At 37.7% G+C, this 18,733-nt stretch overlaps 1 protein-coding gene across 3 annotated transcripts in view; it reads right to left on the bottom strand.

Annotated features, from left to right (window-relative positions):
- Positions 1–18,733, bottom strand: part of SNF4Agamma (SNF4/AMP-activated protein kinase gamma subunit) — a 246,075-nt gene that overhangs the window by 120,351 nt on the left and 106,991 nt on the right. For all 3 annotated transcript variants that reach the window (XM_065235298.1, XM_065235296.1, XM_065235297.1), the window contains exon 7: positions 16,128–16,167. In XM_065235298.1, the coding sequence (XP_065091370.1) occupies positions 16,128–16,167 (40 nt within the window). The remainder of the gene's footprint in view (positions 1–16,127; positions 16,168–18,733) is intronic.

Below are 18,733 nucleotides of genomic sequence, written 5' to 3'. Positions count from 1 at the left end.
ACCAAACGTATAACTGACTCGTTACAGTCGAAATTATGGATATAGTTGATGTTTTCTGCCCGATAGGACGAGAATGAGCGAATATGCCGAAGTAAATGTTTACCCTTTCTGTAAAAAATATGCAATTTCGAACCAGATGAACACTAATGTTAAAAAGCATGAAGGCAGTTTAATGAGGGTTAATTATTAGATAGGGGCAATGAATCAAGTTTGTCCCGAAATTTGGTCATTTTGGCTCAAACCTTATTTTTCAAAATGGCGTATTCGATATTTTTCAATAAATCTATCACGAAAACGGCTTTTCTAATCGAAATGACCTTGGAGGCGAACCAGCCCAAGGCTGAAAGCCTCCTTAATAAAGCTAAATAATAATAATAATAATCGAAATGACGTCGGAGACAAAGTTGTAGTAGACTGGTTTGCATTTTTTCATAAAAAATACACACTGAAAATTCAGCTTAATATAATTCCTAATTATAATAATTGCCTAATATTGTATTCAAAATAGTCTACTTCAATCTTTTATAAGTTGCAATATTTAATCCACATTACCAAATGGCAATTATTAGAGAACAATTAGTTGAGATCAGTGCTGGTAAATGTTGACATTTTTTCATAACCATCATCCGATGTGAAATTGTTTATCGTGTGCTCGGCTGCAAGTGTACAGGTACACTTTTGAACGGCGTTCTCACTTGTATTTGACGACTGCTTGTTGATGATGGAAAAAATATCACTGGGTGGATTAATTTATAATTCATTCAGTTTTGCCAAATTTTAATATCTACGCCATCCATTGACGGCAATCGAATGTAGGCAGCTTCCACACCTGCGTACACACTTAATTTAGCTCGGTAAAATCTCCAGCAACCGATTACCTCGGCATTTAATTTTGCTGATATCTCTGCAAAATATCTGTTGGTTAGCTGATATCTCAGCAAAATGCTATTTGTTAGCTGAGTCTCGGCAATTGTTTTACTGAATCTCAGCAAAATAATTTGCAGAACTGCTCGGCTGTTGGAATCTCGGCGAAAAAAATTAAGTGTGTAGGATATCGCACCCATTCAAACACACATGGGTCGGGACCAACAGCTTTACTTCCCTTCCGAAGGAAAACGAGACCAGAGATTTTTATGCCTCAGAAAAATCCGACCGACCTCGGCTGGGATTGAACCCAGACCCATTGGGGTGAGAAAGCAGTCACGATTACCACTACACCACCGGCGCCGGCTAAGTCTCATTTTCTGTTGTGTGCGAAAATGTAGCGTTGCCGATAAAAAACAGTTTAAAATGTCGTGACATTTTTGTCCCATTACAGTTTCGTTTTTTTTTGTGTGGTTGGTGCCGATTAAAGATGTTAAACTTTCATATGTACTGTAGTAAACAAGTACTAATGGCATCACTGGTAAAGACTTGTCGAAGTACGATCTAAAAACCCCTGTCATACAAGTTCATTAAAACAAATCGATGCTAAAAATGCTTCTCGAGAAGACAAATTGAAACTACATCTTCCAGAATTATTGCTTTCCGACCTTGTTGGTTTGAACTTTGCTCAAGGAGTGTAGACGCATAGAATGAACTCTATTTGTAATTGCAAATAATCCGACTGCATGTCGACAACATTCAACATTAAATCTCCATTAAATACACTTGAGATAGTCAGCAAAACTATACAACTATATACCAATCCACACTGCTTTACTTGCTTGTTTTTTGGCAATTTGTATTATCGGCAAAATGTGTGTCTGTTTTTAACACACACAAATCCACACCACACCCGTACATCCAAACAAAATCAGTCATCAAAACAATTCGGCTGGAAAACACCCAAGACCTTGCTCTGCATCGTCACCGTGTCTGATTCATTAGTCGATGTTTCTACCGGTTGCACAGTGGCTATCAACACCCGTTCACAGCAAAAGCTGCATGACCACCATATGGATGGGGCTTGTTTTTGTTTACAATCAGCGCTAGCCACCGATTGTATCACAATTTTGCAATCATTCCGTTCGGAAGTTTGAATCGGCTTTTTCTTTATTCCGATGTAAAATGTAGATATCGAAGGCTGCCACGAAGTCACCGTAAGTCACGTACACATTTTCTTCCACTTCAGCTCCCTGCCATTGAAGAGGCAATCTGCTGACGAATTAGCATTCTTGTTTGTGCATCATCGTCAAACTGCACTCATCGAGCGCATGAAATTGCGCATTTCACTAGCGGGCCGAATACCAACGTCCGGCACAAAAAAAAAATGACGAATGCACGTGATTTCGAAGTTTATTCACATTTGGTTCGTGGAAACGACAGTCTAGGTTCGAATTTCTCGTGCCACACTTTTCTCGATCGTTATTTAGAACAACAATATTCTGCAGGAATCGTGCCGAGTGAGTGGAAACAAACAAAAGCTATCCACAAGACGGACTACGTTTTTTCCTTCTACAAATAACGCGTCCGGATTGAATAATTCGACGGGGTAATCTTCCACTTCTCCCTCTTTTTTTGAGTAGGGTAGGAAGTTATATGCTGTTGAGCTATAGCTGCCCTGGCCCTACTTTTTGCAAGCACGTAGATGGGGTAGGTATTTCATAATGAATATTCGTAAAAATGAGTGAAACACAAGCTTTTGTTGGTAGTGTACACCCAACCCTTTCTTAATGCGGCCGATGTTGAAATAAAACCATGCTTGATGCACCTGGTGTTAAGACATCAGAAAACAAAATCTAAGAAAAATATGGCTCCTACAGAAATTTTCTAACTTCACGAAACCAAAACAAGAAAACATGAAAATTGAACCAGCATAAAAAAGGGTTGGCTGTACGTGAAACTGATGAACTATATAAATAAACAAGAACATAGAAAAAATCAACACTGGACTGCTGAATGGCGATGCGGACTGGTATACCATATTAATGCTTTTCGAGGTATTGGTCTAGTGTGCAAAACATAATGAAAAAAATCACGTCCAGATGAAAGATGCTAGCAAACCGGCATATTACTCTTCTTGGTGAAAGAACGTTTTCTGAATAATATTTACACAACAAATGTTGGTAAAAAAAGAGTTAGGGTTAAACTCAAGGGGTTAGAATATCATTAAAACAAAAAAATCTGCATTTCAGAAACCATCACCATTTTGAAAGATGGCATTTTTTTCTTCATTTTAAGAAAGGTAATGAAATAATGATTATCACTTTTTCGTACATTTATTTGAAGTTTATTATAGAGATTTTCAGCCTTGGGCCGGTTGGTCTTCGCTTTTTCATACAACATATGGGGCAGCTTGAGCACTTGTTTGTATGATCCACTTTATTTTCAATCTTTAAATAGGTTTTAAAAATATAGTCAAAACAATTAGGGTAGAGCACTACTTCGTCGTAATCGCCCATTTCCGTTCTATCGGTCAGAAAAGATCAATAATATCAATGATTTCACCATGCACAAATCAATAATAGGTTTGTTCCGATGCGTTAGTTCATTAGCTACAACGTAAACCCTGTTAGAGCACATTATATGAATATTTACGCTCATTGTTCTCAAAACAAAAGAAGCGCTCCTAGCGAATCCCCTTTTTCTACGTTTATCCGTAGGACGAAGGAAATCTAATGGCGTTTCAATGCGTTAGGACGGAATTGAAACTCGTAGAACGAATTTAGAATCAAGAAGCAGTATTACATTTTAAACAATATCTCAACAATTTGTGACTCTTTATCAAATCCAACGGTACGTATGGAAAGGTAAATAAATTTAGAAATCATCTTTGACAAAAATATTTCATTTTTCGTTCAAACTCGTTCAGAAAAGAGAGCTAAAGCGCGGGTTGTGCTTAGTAGGACGGAAATTAGATCAAAAACCCTATTCAAGATCCACCGACGAAAAAGTTTAGTAGTTGTCTCAATATTAAGGGCAAAGCCATTTCTTTAGAATTGGGGGTTTTGGGGATACCAATTTTTCTGTATTAATTTTATTCAAACAAACACAACGTGTAACCTGGGTACGGCGTGGACGTAATTCTTTATAACCAATTTGAACTGCCAAAATTAAAGCTTTTTTTATTGCTGCAAGGTGGAAACGGATGCAAAGTATTTAAATTTGATTTAAAAATCCAGTTCCCAATATTTTTACAAATCACTTCAAAATAGTTCACAATATTATGTTCTGTTTATCTAGTGCACTTCCAGTGAGGCTAAACAAATGCACATAATTCCGCTTTTCAATAGCTTCCGAAACAGGAACAAACAATCACAACAAATTGCATTCGCTACATGAGAGTCACATATGGATTTGTATTGATTACCAAATTATTTGAAATCCACCACTGCAGTCTGAAGGTGATTGCGAGTTGTCTTCACTAGACCAGGCGTGTAACCATTCCTGTCGAATGAACGTTTGATGCTTTTTAAGAAGGACAAGCTTACCATGGGTGGAATGTACAATAGTTATTCATATTACATTATACAAGGGCATAGTGACCAGCGATTTGTTTATGCGTCCGAAATCTTCGATTTTGTTCTGTTTTAACTACCTTGATAGTTGCTCAGAATTTTAAAGGATTTAATGTTTTCCTTAGAATCATTTCCCAAAATGTTTCTCGGCAATGACGTAGCATTGACAACTGAGGACAAATGCCTATTTGCTAGGCACTTCTTAAGCCTCTTCTCGAATGACTCCCCATCGCAAGCAGAAATTGAGCGAGAGCCGTCCGTGATGTGCCAACCGACGTCGTAAACATGGATGTTTTTGCCGTAGATGTACAAATGGTTCTCTCTGTGATGAGTAAAACCAAATCACCATTTTCACCAGGTCCGAGTGTTATTCCATCTGCAGTCCTAAAAAAATGCTCCGATATCTTAGCTGCTCCGTTGTCCTTGCTCTTCAACCTGTCACTTCGTCAACACAAATTTCTCGTAGTATGGAAACGGTCTACTATGTTCCGTTTTCAAGAAAGGAGACAAACGCAATGTGGAAAACTACCGTGGGATTACCTCGCTTGGGGTTGAATCTAAGGTGTTTGAGTCGCTGATAAATGAGAGATTGTTTGCTTCCTGCAAGCATTACATAGGTACATGTCAACATGGTTTCTTTCCTGGCCGCTCCGTGGACACTAATCTCGTCAGCTTTACGTCGTTCTGTATGGAAAATGTATGCAAGAAACTTCAAGTGGATGCCATCTACACTGATCTTAAAGCTGCGTTTGATAGAGTTGTGCACGACGTTCTGCCAGCAAAGCTTGAAAAAATTGGATGTTCTGTTTCCTTCTGCAGCTGGCTTAGATCGTACCTCGTGCAACGTGAAGTTACTGTATGCATTGGAAACTACACATCGTACTGTTTCTCGAACAGATCAGGAGTTCCACAGGGTAGCACTTTGGGACCAACGCTCTTCTCTTTATTTGTGAACGATGTAACGTTTATTCTACTACGTAGAGGTAAATTGTTTTTTGCCGATGGTTTGAAGATTTATCTAGTCGTTCGAGGCTATGCCGACTGTTTAGAACTACAAAACCTTCTTGAAATCTTGAATGATTGGTGTGAACGTAATGTTATGGTCCTGTGCGTCTCAAAGTGCTGCGTAACTAGTTTCCGTCGAACTAGGACTGCCATTTTGTATGATTATAACGTTGCTGGAAATGCAGTTCAACATGTCGATCACGTTAAAGACCTCGGTGTCATGTTGGATGAAAAGCTCACATACACTCGCCACTTCTCAACCACGATCGACAAAGCTAATCGACAGCTTGGATTCATGTTCAAGATATCTAAGGAATTTCGTGATCCTCTGTGTTTTAAAGCTCTTTACTGTTCATTGGTACGCTCACTACTGGAATTCGCGTGTGTGTCTGGAATCCCTACCAAGCTGTATGGAGTGGACGATTCGAAGCTGTTCAACGCAAATTCGTCAGATACGCACTGCGCTATCTTCCATGGAGTGACCCGCTGAATTTACCACCGTATGCTGACCGCTGTCGTTTACTGGGTTTGGATACTCTTGCTAAGCGACGAAACATATCGCAGGTCGTCTTCGTTGCTAAAGTTTTACTCGCAGAATATGATGTTCCTGAGTTACTGGCCAAAATTAATCTGTATGCTCCTGCCCGAACACAGTGTCCGAGAACCTTGCTACATGAAGTAGTACATGCAACCAACTATGCTGCAAACAGTTCCTTTGTCGCCATGATTCATCAATTCAACGAAGTCTCTGACCTATTTGACTTTGACATCAATGCCTCGAGGTTTCGTCATCGTTTGCTGTTGGCCAATTTTTAATTTTTAATGAGTGACTACATTTAGATTTAAGTGTTTCATTGAGACTATCAAGTCAGATGGACTATAATAATAATAAATAAATAAATAAATCACTGACATCTTTTCCTCTAACATAAACTAAAGATTTGTTCTGATATAAAATTCACAAAGCAATGAAATTGTGTTTATAACTGTGCAGAAATTGTATGTACATTTTCAATATTTACATAAAATTCACTTCAGAAATGTTTTGGGGTTCTGCTCTTGCTGTTTTTTCTGAAAAAAAACTTGTAATTCGCAAAAAAAAAGAATCCCTTTAAAACTCTTCTTAGAATTCATTGATAATTGCACCCTCTAAGTTAGATTCCCTTCATATTACTCTCGGAATCCCCTTGAATTTATCTTAAGATCTCAATTGGGATTATCCTAAAATTTTCTTGGAATTTACCCCTGTATTATTTTGGAAATGTCTTCAGACATCAATATCCTCGAAGTGATTCTAGGAAATTCCTTTAAATCCTCATAAGAACTCTCTTGAATTCATCTCAGAACTTATTTGTAATATTCAATAGCATTGGAAATTTTCCTCGAAATCGAAAGATAACGATTTATAATCAGCAGTAAGCCGAGTTTTGCTCTGCGATTGAAATCGGTTGGATTGATTCCACCCGTTTTTTAAGTTCATATGCTAACTTTCTTCATATCACTGCATAAATTTCATATGAAGCTGAAATGCGAAATAATTATGTTTCTTCAAAATTCTGACTCAGTTGTTTCAACCGAAACAAATAAAAATAAAAAAAAAAAACGAATCACTGAGCTATCTTCCACACTACTACAATTAGAACCCACGATGATAAACTCAGCTCTTCATTCAACAAAAAAAAAAATCAGAGGCGTTTTATAACTGCCTACCCTATTACATGCAATATTGAACGATTTTTTCCATGCCTGGACACGGTATTGCAAAGCTGGAGGTGGCGGGTTCGGATCCTAGTCCAATCTATAAAATCTGTCGAGTTGGAAATTTTCTCGATTTTTCTGGGCTACAAATTCCGGCTTTGGTTGAACTGTTCTAGTGATATATGGACTACACCTTTAAGGATCACACCTTATAAAATATAGCAAAGTAATTTGATTGTAAAAAAAAACACGAAAGAACTGCTTATATTTGAAAGAAGGAAAAATCCATAAATATAAATGATTTTGATTTCTAATAAAACTAAACGCTTAACGAGCATCGATTAAGTACATCAGGGGGACTATACAAATGTGTGACAAGCAATGCATTAGTGTGATGAAAGGGGGAAGGCAGGTTAAGGGGGTATTCCCAATCTTTTGCCTTTTTTTGGCCTGTTTTTCAATTAATTTTTTTTCAAGGAAAATGAATAGTAATGCGCCTAACTCTTTGGAATTCTTGTTTATTGAACATTAAAGTTTACAAATAAATGTTTTCGACATAAAAAAAGACATCATTGACGTCACAAAATGGCGGCAAACAGACCCCTGTTCGCCGCAAACGCCTGGACGGGCGAAGACTTTTCTCTGGAACGGCTTCATCTGAAACAGATTTCGTGATGAAATTAATAATCTGCATAAGATTCTCTGGAGCTTCTCCCGTTGGCAGCAAAAAATCTTGCAAATTAACAAAATGGCGGCCATATGAAAAAACAGGCGATTTTTAGCCCGCTTTTTTGCAGCTTTAAGGTGCTTCAAACAATGTTAAATGTTAATATTTTTGGCTGAAAGTGGAAGAAGCTCCAAAGAATTTAATAAGGAACAAAATGCGCAAAGGTTCAAGTCAATATCTCTTATAGTTTCTGAGAAAAATCTTCGCCCGATAAAAAAATGTGGTTTCGAGAAAAACGCGTTTAAAGTTTTGATTTTAGTCAGCTATGCCTGGACACCGAATTCGCTGATCGGAAAACGGCTTGGGGGGATGAAAGTATATAGTCTAAAGTACAAAAAAAACGTGAAAAAAAAAATTGATTTTTTGAAAAAAAAGATCGGGAATACCCCCTTAATTTTCTCTATATTTCGCGTAACATACTTAATGCATGCTGCTCCCTTAAGGTGTCCGTCTTTAACGCAATTCCTCTACTCAAACTGCTTACATAAATAAAACGTACTGTGCATTAGCCTGATAAGGTGTGAAAAGCACGATATTGATATTCAAATTAAGTATTCTTGAATGATGAAACCGTGTTTTAGTCTGTTTTGTCATTGTATACAACTATTAATTGACAACTGAAAAACAGGGCATCTGGTCTCTTAATATAGGGTTTCCTCGACAGAGCTGGTAACTATTACGGCCGTCATGTGACAATGAGAAAACAGATCCTCTCATTATCACGAGACGAAACGACCGATCATTAGCTTTCTTGTCATTTTCCAATGATCAAGCACTCATGAGAATAATTCTTATGCAGTTTTGACATCAACATTTCAAACTGATTTAGATGACTTTTAGATAGTAATATATTTTATGATTCCCTTGGTACAAGTAACTTTAATAGCAATACATGAGCTAGTAATCACGATGATCACAGCACTGTCACGTTCTGTCATGACAAAAAAATCAATGAGATTTTGACAAAAAATCGATGGGATTTTGAAAAAAAAAATCTCTGTCATCGTTTTCTCATCCGATGATGGTGACAGAAGTATCTCTGTAAATATCACGTGAGATCTTTCATTGAAAATCACATTTGCCAGCCCTGGTCCTAGAATGTATAAGCACGATTATAAAAAATGATATTATAAGTTATTTATAACTCTGTTTACATTTCATATTCATGTTCTTTAAAATATTCTCTTAAAGTTCAACGTAGAAAATCCGAAATCCGATCAGTCGTAAGCCAATGAGCAGATTTTTGATCATACGCTACTCATTAGCTTCAGCACAGATACCTTTCCAACAGTTTTGGATACTTTTTCCCAGTCATTTCCAAGCGTTGTAACCAGGCTTGATGGAGATTCACTCGCGAGTTTGAAATGAGCCGAGCGTAGCATTTTTCTGAGGAGTAGAATGTCTACTGCCAAATCATTCCACTGAGCTTCAGAGCTTGTGAGCGAAGGGGGATAAAATGAGAGTGAGGTTTGCTGCCATTCATGTTCATGTTTCGCATCACACGCTCTTACTCTCACTCTGGGTGAACTCTGAGATTCTTGCGTCGAACAAAAATGTCATCCGGAGTCTCGAAAAGCGCACCTCACGTCAAATCATCCTCTCGCTGAATTTCACTCTCCCGCTCTCTCGAGGAGTTTTCGTTTACTTCTTCCATATTCCTGCCGCCACTCACTCAAGGTGAGGGCTAGCTAAACTCGCAGGACTAGAGTGTTTTAAAACATCCAGTGAGTTTGAGGAGTTTCAGCAAGCCTGGTTGTAACGGAAACCGCTGCCCCGTAACGTGGGTAGATCACCTTTTCGTGGTACATTACGGGATGTAAGATCTACCACCGATTCCTAGTCATGACTTCTTCAAACTAGGGGAACAGGTTTTTTTTCAGTAATCAAAGGAACACATCTTAGTCCTTGTTACTTTTTATGCCTTGTTGATAGTGATAAGTCCTCGGGTTGCTTGGACCGAGGATGATCTTGAAACAAGAAAAAAATGAGTTAGTTAGTATTCACCTATGTATGTGATTCCTAATCTTCTATTCGTTGTTCCCTAGTTTGAAGTGGTTAAGACTAGGGTTCTGATGCATGGTCATCATCGGTTTCATAGCTTGTTTTTGTTGTTAAGGAATCCAATTTTGACTGACAAAGGGGCGCGCCTTTGGAGGGTGTTTCAACACTCCGAATGGTATAAATAGCGGAACCTTTCAGTTAGAATCGATTCCGTGCGATGAAGGCAAGAATGACAACTGTATCAAAACCGAATACTTCATCATTTCTCAATAGTGATGGAGTAAAACGACATGCACTAAACTAAGGACACGGGATATACTACAATAGATCAAATTACTGGTCGCAGTGGTGTTATGTCCCGAACAGAGGAAAAAAACGGAAACCGCTACGTTTACATATTTCCGCAAATATGCTTTGGTCAGGACCCAGAAAGTTTCGATTGGCCTGGCCTGGGGACAATTTGGCGGATTCATCTCCTTGGGTACGAATTTGACCTTGTTGGCTTTATACCAGTCTACCGTGTCCTTGGAGTAACGAACCGACGCCAAATCCGGCCAAAACAGCGCTGAGACGTCATGTTTGCGGATCATAGGTAACAGACGCTTGTTTAAACACTCACGCACGTAAACATCGGTTGTAGCCCCGTAACGTGGGTAGATCACCTTTTCGTGGTACGTTACGGGATGTAAGATCTACCACCGATTCCTAGTCCCGACTACTTCAAACTAGGGGAACAGGATTTTTCAGTAATCCAAGGAACACATCTTAGTCCTTGTTACTTTTTATGCCTTGTTGATAGTGACAAGACTCGGCTTTGTCTACCGAGGATGATCTCGAAACAAGGCAAAAAAAATGAGTTAGTTGTCTTCATCTATGTGATTCCTAGTTTTCTCTTCGTTGTTCCCTAGTTTGAAGTGGTTAAGACTAGGGTTCTGATGCATGGTCATTATCGGTGTCATACCTTAATTTTGTTGCTAAGGAATCCAATTTTGACTGACAAAGGGGCGCGCCTTTGGAGGGTGTTTCAACACTCCGAAGGGTATAAATAGCGGGACCTTTCAATTAGACTCGGATCCTTGCGATAAATGCAAGAGTGGCAACTGTAAAAAAAATCGAATGCTTCATCATTTCTCAATAGTGATGGAGTAATACGACATGCACTAAACTAAGGACACGGGATATACTACAATAGATCAATTTACTGGTCGCAGTAGTGTTAGGTCCCGAACAGAGGAAAAAAAAAATCGGTTGTCATTGTCTCCGTTGTCACAAACGGTTTGGAAAGCATACCACACTCACAAATGGCTTGCCAAACCACAGCCTTTGTACCGAATTTTTCGGTAAAAATCAACTTATCCGTGTCGTCAACACTTTTGCCATCACGAACGTTGTAGTAATGATCACCACGAAGAGTTTTGTAATCAAATTTAACGTATGATTCATCGTCCATAATCACGCACACCGATTTTCCGCACAGCAATTGGTCGTATAACTTCTGAGCCTTCCGCTTTGGCTTCTTCTGCTTCTTATACCTCTTTAGGCCCATTCTAGCTTTGGCCCGCTGGACGTTACTCTTCGAGGATCCCACTTTTTTAGCCACGTCTCGAACCGAAGCACTTTTTTGTGAGTAAAATCTTGAACAATTTTCCGGTACAGATTTTTGCTTGTCCTGGAAAGTTGCTTCCTCGCCATACTTCCGAATCGCGTTTCGAACGACTTCGATGGTGACACCTTCCAATTTCGCTAATTGACGCAGAGAAATGTTGGGGATAGTGCACCATTTGTGCACGATCTGTTTGCGCTTTTCCAGAGAAATTCTTCGCACTGTGACGGTAATGAAAAGAGCCGACACTTGCTATACACGGAATTGTTAGTTGAAATGTAAACAATGATTCACAGTGATAATCAGCTGTTTAAACGTCATCTAAACCAAACAGGGTTATTCCAAAATCGTGCTTAGACATTCTGGGACACCCTATATAAATATGCAATTCTCAATGGGTAAAATGGGGTATTTTTGTTTTAAAGTGTGTGAAATTATCAGCTTGTATTTCATACATTTTCGATTTCAAGCAGCCATGGACGTGAAAATGGAGCATGTCATAAATATATATAAATTCGTCTGGTATTTTTTAGAAACTGAAATCACTTCGAAAGAATGAAACATTTATTTTTAGCATCATTATAGAGGTAAAAAGGCACCATGCGTGGAAAATCCGTTCAATACTTCAAATCAGTACTTCAAAAGTGCTGGAACGTGCCAGCTATGGTTCATTTTCGTGAAAAATGTGGCTGGTAGTTAGAGGTAAAGGGAGAAAGAGATTTTAATTAAAGTATGCTAAGTTGAAGATTATATATGTAGTATATATGGCCTCATAGCTTAGTCAGTAAAGGCACGGTATTACCAAGCCGGAGGCGGCGGGTTCGATTCCCGGTCCGGTCGAGGGAATCTTTCGGGTTGGAAATTTTCTCGACTTCCCTGGGCATAGACACAATATACAAATTCACACGGAAAAAAAAGAGTTCCCATATTCGTGAACCACAGCCGTGAACCATAGTTCACGGTGTATATTTGAGAAAATTTTGTTCTGGATAGCTGGCCGTGATTTTTAGTTCACGGTTAGCCTAAATGCCCCTAATTTGGGCCTCTACATAAATTCAGCAATCGACTATATTGTCAATAGCGATCAAAATATCCATTAGTATCGTCCCAATGGCACGTTCATGTAGCTATTTTTTTTTTTTTTTTTTTTTTTTTTTTTATTATAGTCACTTTAACAATCTTGGGTTTAGCTAAAATTGATAAATAGCTGATATTTAGCGATGGGCCCAATCTTAGATCCATAGGCCAACATAAGAGCCTTTTCCCCTATATTACCTTTTTATTATCACATTAGCTTGAAGTCATTTGCAGTTGGATTATCAATGAATCACTTACATGACTAGCAACAAAATGTGAAATTCGAACATATTTATCGAAAGCTATCACGTTATAAATCACGATGATATAATTCGCCAGCAGATGTAAAATTGCTACTTTATCGTATTATGCGCATGGTTCCCATTAAACAGCCAAATTTAGCGTACGTGCCGGCTGGCACAAAATTCTTAATGATCCTAAATGAGTTATCAATAATAAATTAGCACGGTTTAATTTATTTATTCATTTCGTGAAATTCTATTAAATATAGATTTAAAACTAAATGGGGTAGGCTTCCCTTACGCCGAAGACAATATATCAAGAAGACTGCAATAAATAATTCTCCTGTTTTCGTATACAACCGCAATGAGACAGGTATAATCGCGTCATCTATCGCTTATTTGAACTTGAAAGCAAAGATGCCAACCTCAAAAGCGAGGTTTGTGTTTTCGTTCATTTTTTCAAGCTCAGAGCTACTATAACAATTGGATTTTGAAATTTGGCATAGTTTCCAGTCTTCTTAATTTGTTATTTTCTATTCTGGCTAAGTTGCCAGTCTTCGCTTATGTTAAACAAATGTCAGCAATAAAAATCTCGTTGTTAAAAAAACACCTCAGAGAAGAAAACTTTACGATAAACTTTTCATTTTCATTTATTTTGTGATGTGTTCTATCACAATGAAATACCAGCTTGGTTGATTTTCGCAATGGTGTGGAAATGGATGTAATGTCAGCCTAAATGTCCCTAATTTGGGCCCATACATAAATTCAGCAATCGACTAAATTTTCAATAGACACCAAAAATATCCATTAGTACCATCCCAATGACGCGTTCATCTAGATAAAATTGATAAATAACAGATTTTTAGCAATAGGTCCAATCTTAGATCCAACATTAGAGCCATTTCACCTACGTCACTAGCAAAAAAAGTAACGGCATTTTACTTTGTATATATAAAACAAAAAAAAAAATGCAAAATTATATCCTTTTCCGGAAAAAAAATTGGTATAAGTGGTAGCTTTTATTTTACCTACCAAATATTTTTTTTCTGTTTTCGCGTTCAAAATCGTTGTTGCAAAGATATGTTGAAACCTCCATACATTTTTTAAAAATATATGTTGACCCATAGGAAGGCGGTGGCACCATGTTGTCAGTAGTTGTGAGATGAAAATTGACAGCTTACCGTAGTCTATTGAGGTCTCTTCCTTAATTACCATCCTGGTGCTGTAACATTTTTTGACATCTAAAAAGTATTCATCGGAAAAAAAGCTTAACAACCTGCAAGTTTCCTTCGTAAAAGACATTCGACCCTATTCAGATGCTACTTATGACACTATAAGCAAACAACCCCATGTCCGACCGAACAACGTAAACAATCTGTAACACAAGAACATAACTAGCGCAAACCGGTTTTCAATCGTTCATATGGTCTTCGAATCTGTCGAAAACGAACGCAAACACACAGTGGATGATAGCTATATTTTATATAACGACCGGAGGCAAAGTATTTCGGCGAATGGACCGTAAAAAAGGAGAGGCAGCGGTAGGAAAATTCAAGGTCATTTACGGTTGTTTTTGCCTGCCTGTTCGAGTGTGTCTCACCACCTTTACTCAAACAACGAAACGAGCTAACAAAAAGAACGGTGCGTTCGACATAAGCTCTCCGGCACCCCACTACTCATCAGACGCTTTATTTTTGTACGTTCTCTGTTTTGATCCACCGATACATAATAATAACACGCAGTTATTGCCAAGTGGAAGCCTACTGACTGAATTGAAAGTGGGTTTCTGTGTTGTAGAAAAGGTTCAGAATATGTACACAGGGAGAGAAAACCGAATCACTCTTTCCCCACAAATTACTCGGGTGGAAAATAATCGCATGTGTGTGTGTTGTAGTTTGTCTATTATTTTCATGTGAATCCATGATGCTGGGCCGTATGAATAAAAGAGTTAACTTTACTTTCCCCATAAGAAAAAAAAGCATAAAAGAGATTCGATTACCCTCTTGCTGAATTTTTTGGAACAAGTTGCATTACATATAGTTGCAAATTTAGAGCGCATGATCCAACCAATTCTTATGAGCTTAAAATACTGAATTTAGATGGGACATAATGGTGTCCCTAGAAACTATATTTACAAGACAATTGGGTTGTTTAGGGGTATTGAGGTAAATTCATATTCGTTATCTGCATTAAAAATGGAACCGAAATCCAAAATTTCAACAATTTTGGTACACTGGAACTATTTTAAATAAGTTAGATTACATTAGTAAAAATCACCATCTTATCGCCCCTTGGTGGGACTTTGTTTGGGAGCGAGCTGTCAACGAATAGATGTAATGTCAACGATCAAAAATTTAAATCTTGATTTAAAAATCGAGATGGATGCCTACGAAATCGATAAAAATATCGTTGTGCTCAGAAAGCTCTATCAATGCAAATGTTTCTTAGTTGGTAGTAACGTCACCTGTGGCGCACATAGTCAATTATCTTGCGCTTAACGTTTACACACTACTGATATCTGTTGAGTGTACTGCCCGTGATAGTGTAAACAACAGACTGCGGTAGTGTTTTAGCAACGATTGTTTTACAGTGAAAAATATTCAAAGTGTTACGTCTGTTTGTCTGTGCACACATAACATAACTATTTCTTTCTATAGTTTCAGATTATAAAGCAAATTACGATGATGAATACTTGCAGTCAGAATGTTTAACATTGTTGATGAATTAATTAACTAATTAACTTTCTTTTCTAAGAAGATCATAATAATATGCAAGTTTTTTCATCGTTGAGTGTCATATCAAGAAGTCTAAATGTATCACTAATCCGATTTTAAATTCCATCAAATATTTTTAAATGGATGTATTTCCACAAGATCTTGATGCTGCATATAGTCTTTAACTGTACAAACAAACTCTATAACGCCACCTGCACGTGGAAGCGGACATTCGTTAAGTTGTATACAACACACGAATACACACGTAGCACAATCAGCTGATTGCTTGCACGCAAGAATCGAACCGGCATCGAACTTTGATGACGCGATAAAGCTATTACTCGCGAGATATGTACATAGCAATACACATATGTCATTCGACGGGAAATAATAACAAAACGTTCGTTGACAGAGTGACCACGTTCTGATAACGCATACAACAACAAATGTGCACAAAGATGATATGTAATTCAATTTTAACGCAGTCGATAGAAGGGAGAAAATGCGATGTTTACATTTCACTTCGTATGTAGCGCAGTAATAGCCATTTCAAATTTGAAATTGTATGTGCACTGGCACTCATACATGCTATACAATGAATTGGAAATCAGGGGTACTTACTTTGAGCTGCCAGCTGTTGTTGGTGTTGTGCTGCCGCACGCTGAAATAAGATAAAACGAGAATTAAGGTTATTTAAATGAAGAAGACAATCTTTGTACAAAGCGCGTACTTATTAGCCTAGCAGGGTAAACAGGGATTGTTGTGATTTATTTTTGCAATATGTATCAACCTCGATAAATAAATCCACTGAATATGCCGTTCCTGTTGTTCTAGGTTGTTCCACAGGAAACCGAATGGCATGAATTGTTCAGAAATATGTAATCACAGTGGCGTTTCCTTAACCTCAATCTAGCTGTGCATCAACTCTCAAAACATAAACAATTATCAAAATATTGCTTGCAATGCAAAAATACCGAGTAAACCAGCAGATTACGTGTATTTTTCAACCGATTCGAGTATGAATATGGCATTAAAACTGGTGGTTTTGAATGTTGGTGCACAGGTAAAAAGTGAGGTTACGCGTGGTTATTGGTTATTGTACGCTTCCATTAGGCATATTAAAGACTGTACTCGAAAAAAGTGAGACACATTGATTAGTTTGTTACTTTTTACTGTGTGGGTAAAAATTTATGAAATTTTGTCTGAAACTAGTTAAGAGTGGAATGTATACGCTGGCAGTATTTCATCACAATCTGTCAAGTGGTTATTGAGATGGCATCGGAGCAAGAGCAGATCTGCCAAAATAATATTTGTGCTGTCGTGGAAAATCCGACTGCGTCCCACAGATGGATTGGGAAACACCTGGGAATCCATCATTCGACGATTTCCCGAATGGTGAAGTTATTCAAGGAGACCCATACGACCCAGTGGCGGGCAGGCTGCGGCAGAAAACCGAAAACAGCTGACCCGGTGAAGGCCAGGAAGGTGTTGCAAGAAGAAGGTGGACAAAATCGCCAAAAAGTTCTTAGTTTGGCAGGCCATCTGTGGGTCAGCCGTACATCTCGACAGGCAAATCTACCCGGCAGAGTACTTCCAGAAGCGCCTCCAACCCTTCATGCGGTCTCACGGCGGCGGGGACAACAATGTTGTTTTTTTACCAAAAGACGTCAATGGGGGGAACACGATTGAGAAGTGTTGGGCCATCATGAAGCCCAGACTTCGTGAAACACCCAAAGTGTTAGAGAACAAGCTGGCTTTAAGAAATAGTTGGTGAAAGTATCAAAAGAACTCGACCCCACTATTGTTCAAAACCTTATAAGTAGTGTCGAGGGCAAGGTGGGCATTCGGGTATGGAGCGGATATCCAATAAAGGAATGAAGTAGAAACCTAACCATAATGTTGTAGTTTATCCCCTGAAAGTTTGAAGAAAATCCAACTTAAAATGAATTTTTAGCGACCATTTTTGTGTGTCTCACTTTTTTCGAGTACAGTCTTTATGCATGCCTCGGAGCGAGGGTGCAATGCCCACCTTAGCCTGCTAATCTTTATGCTAAAATAATGTTCCTAGAGTAGTGTTCCGTTTTTCAGGGTGGTCACTGAATTTAAGAAAGTAACTTCCCGGTTTTCCCGTATTTTCCCAATAGTACAACAGAAAATAGATTTTCAGAATGATCTGAAATTTTAAATAATCTTAAAAGTCTAAAAATTTGAAAATGTATCTAAGTTACAAACGAATTATTGTAAGGACACTTGGTCGAATTTAATAGATTGAGCTTGGGAATTCTTTTAGAAAACAATGAGATTACGAATATATGAATACTCGGACTAAAATTATGTTCGAAGATTACTGACAAAATTGTTAAGATTATGAGGCTTGGTCAGTTTTACCACATTCTTTAACTTTGCTAGATTTTTAACTGTAAAAATTTCGTATTTCAAAAATTTCAGATTGAAAAAATCTTGTCTCTTGGACTGAAAAATTGAAAGATTCTGACACTATCAAGCATTGCACAGTGGTCCAGAATGCAGATTTAGCCTGAAATTGAAACTTTATAATAAAAGCCTCTTCTACTAAGTTGTTCCTTATAGTGAGGCCCTCATTTTTATGACAATGAATTTTAGGGTCGTTCTTATTCTCCTTTAAATCAAAAATCTATTTTTTTTGTTTGAATAAATTAAGGCATACATTTTGGAGCAAAGTTATAGCTGAGCTAATTTAAAGCAGCTTTGCGCAAAAAAACTTTGTTATATCTCTTAAATTAACCGATTTAGAGCTTTTTTCTTAAATTGAGTTTAGGTGTCTCTAAAAAAACAGTTGTTTTGCTCTAGTATTCTTATTTCAAATTTCTCAGTAAAGGTGTCTTCAAATAACTTTTAGATCTTTAGAAGGCGCAAATTTTTGCTGCCCAAGGCTTGTCAATATCTTTCGCCGATCAAGAGTTATTTACATTTTTCTACTAAAAATATGCTCTTTTTAAATGTTAATGTTAGGTCAATGTTATGTATCTCTGGTTGGGGCAAATAAAAAAAAAAGTTTTTTTTACGGTTTTCGAAAGGGCGTATGTTGTTCTCAATAACATGAAAAAAATGGAGGTATGTTATTTTTTAAAGTCATATAAAATCAGTTTGAAATTATTCATACTTTATACTATATTTGGGTATATCTTTTTTACTAGAAGAGATACAGACAACACATTTCGTTTTAAAACATTCGTCTTAAAGAGTTT

Source organism: Ochlerotatus camptorhynchus, unplaced genomic scaffold (genome assembly GCF_037179485.1).
Source record: "Ochlerotatus camptorhynchus isolate MF236.1 unplaced genomic scaffold, CSIRO-AGI_Acam_v1.1 ptg000471l, whole genome shotgun sequence".
Lineage (NCBI taxonomy): Eukaryota > Metazoa > Arthropoda > Insecta > Diptera > Culicidae > Ochlerotatus > Ochlerotatus camptorhynchus.
Note: the sequence above shows the minus strand (reverse complement) of the source record. Positions and strands in the feature narration are given on the sequence as shown.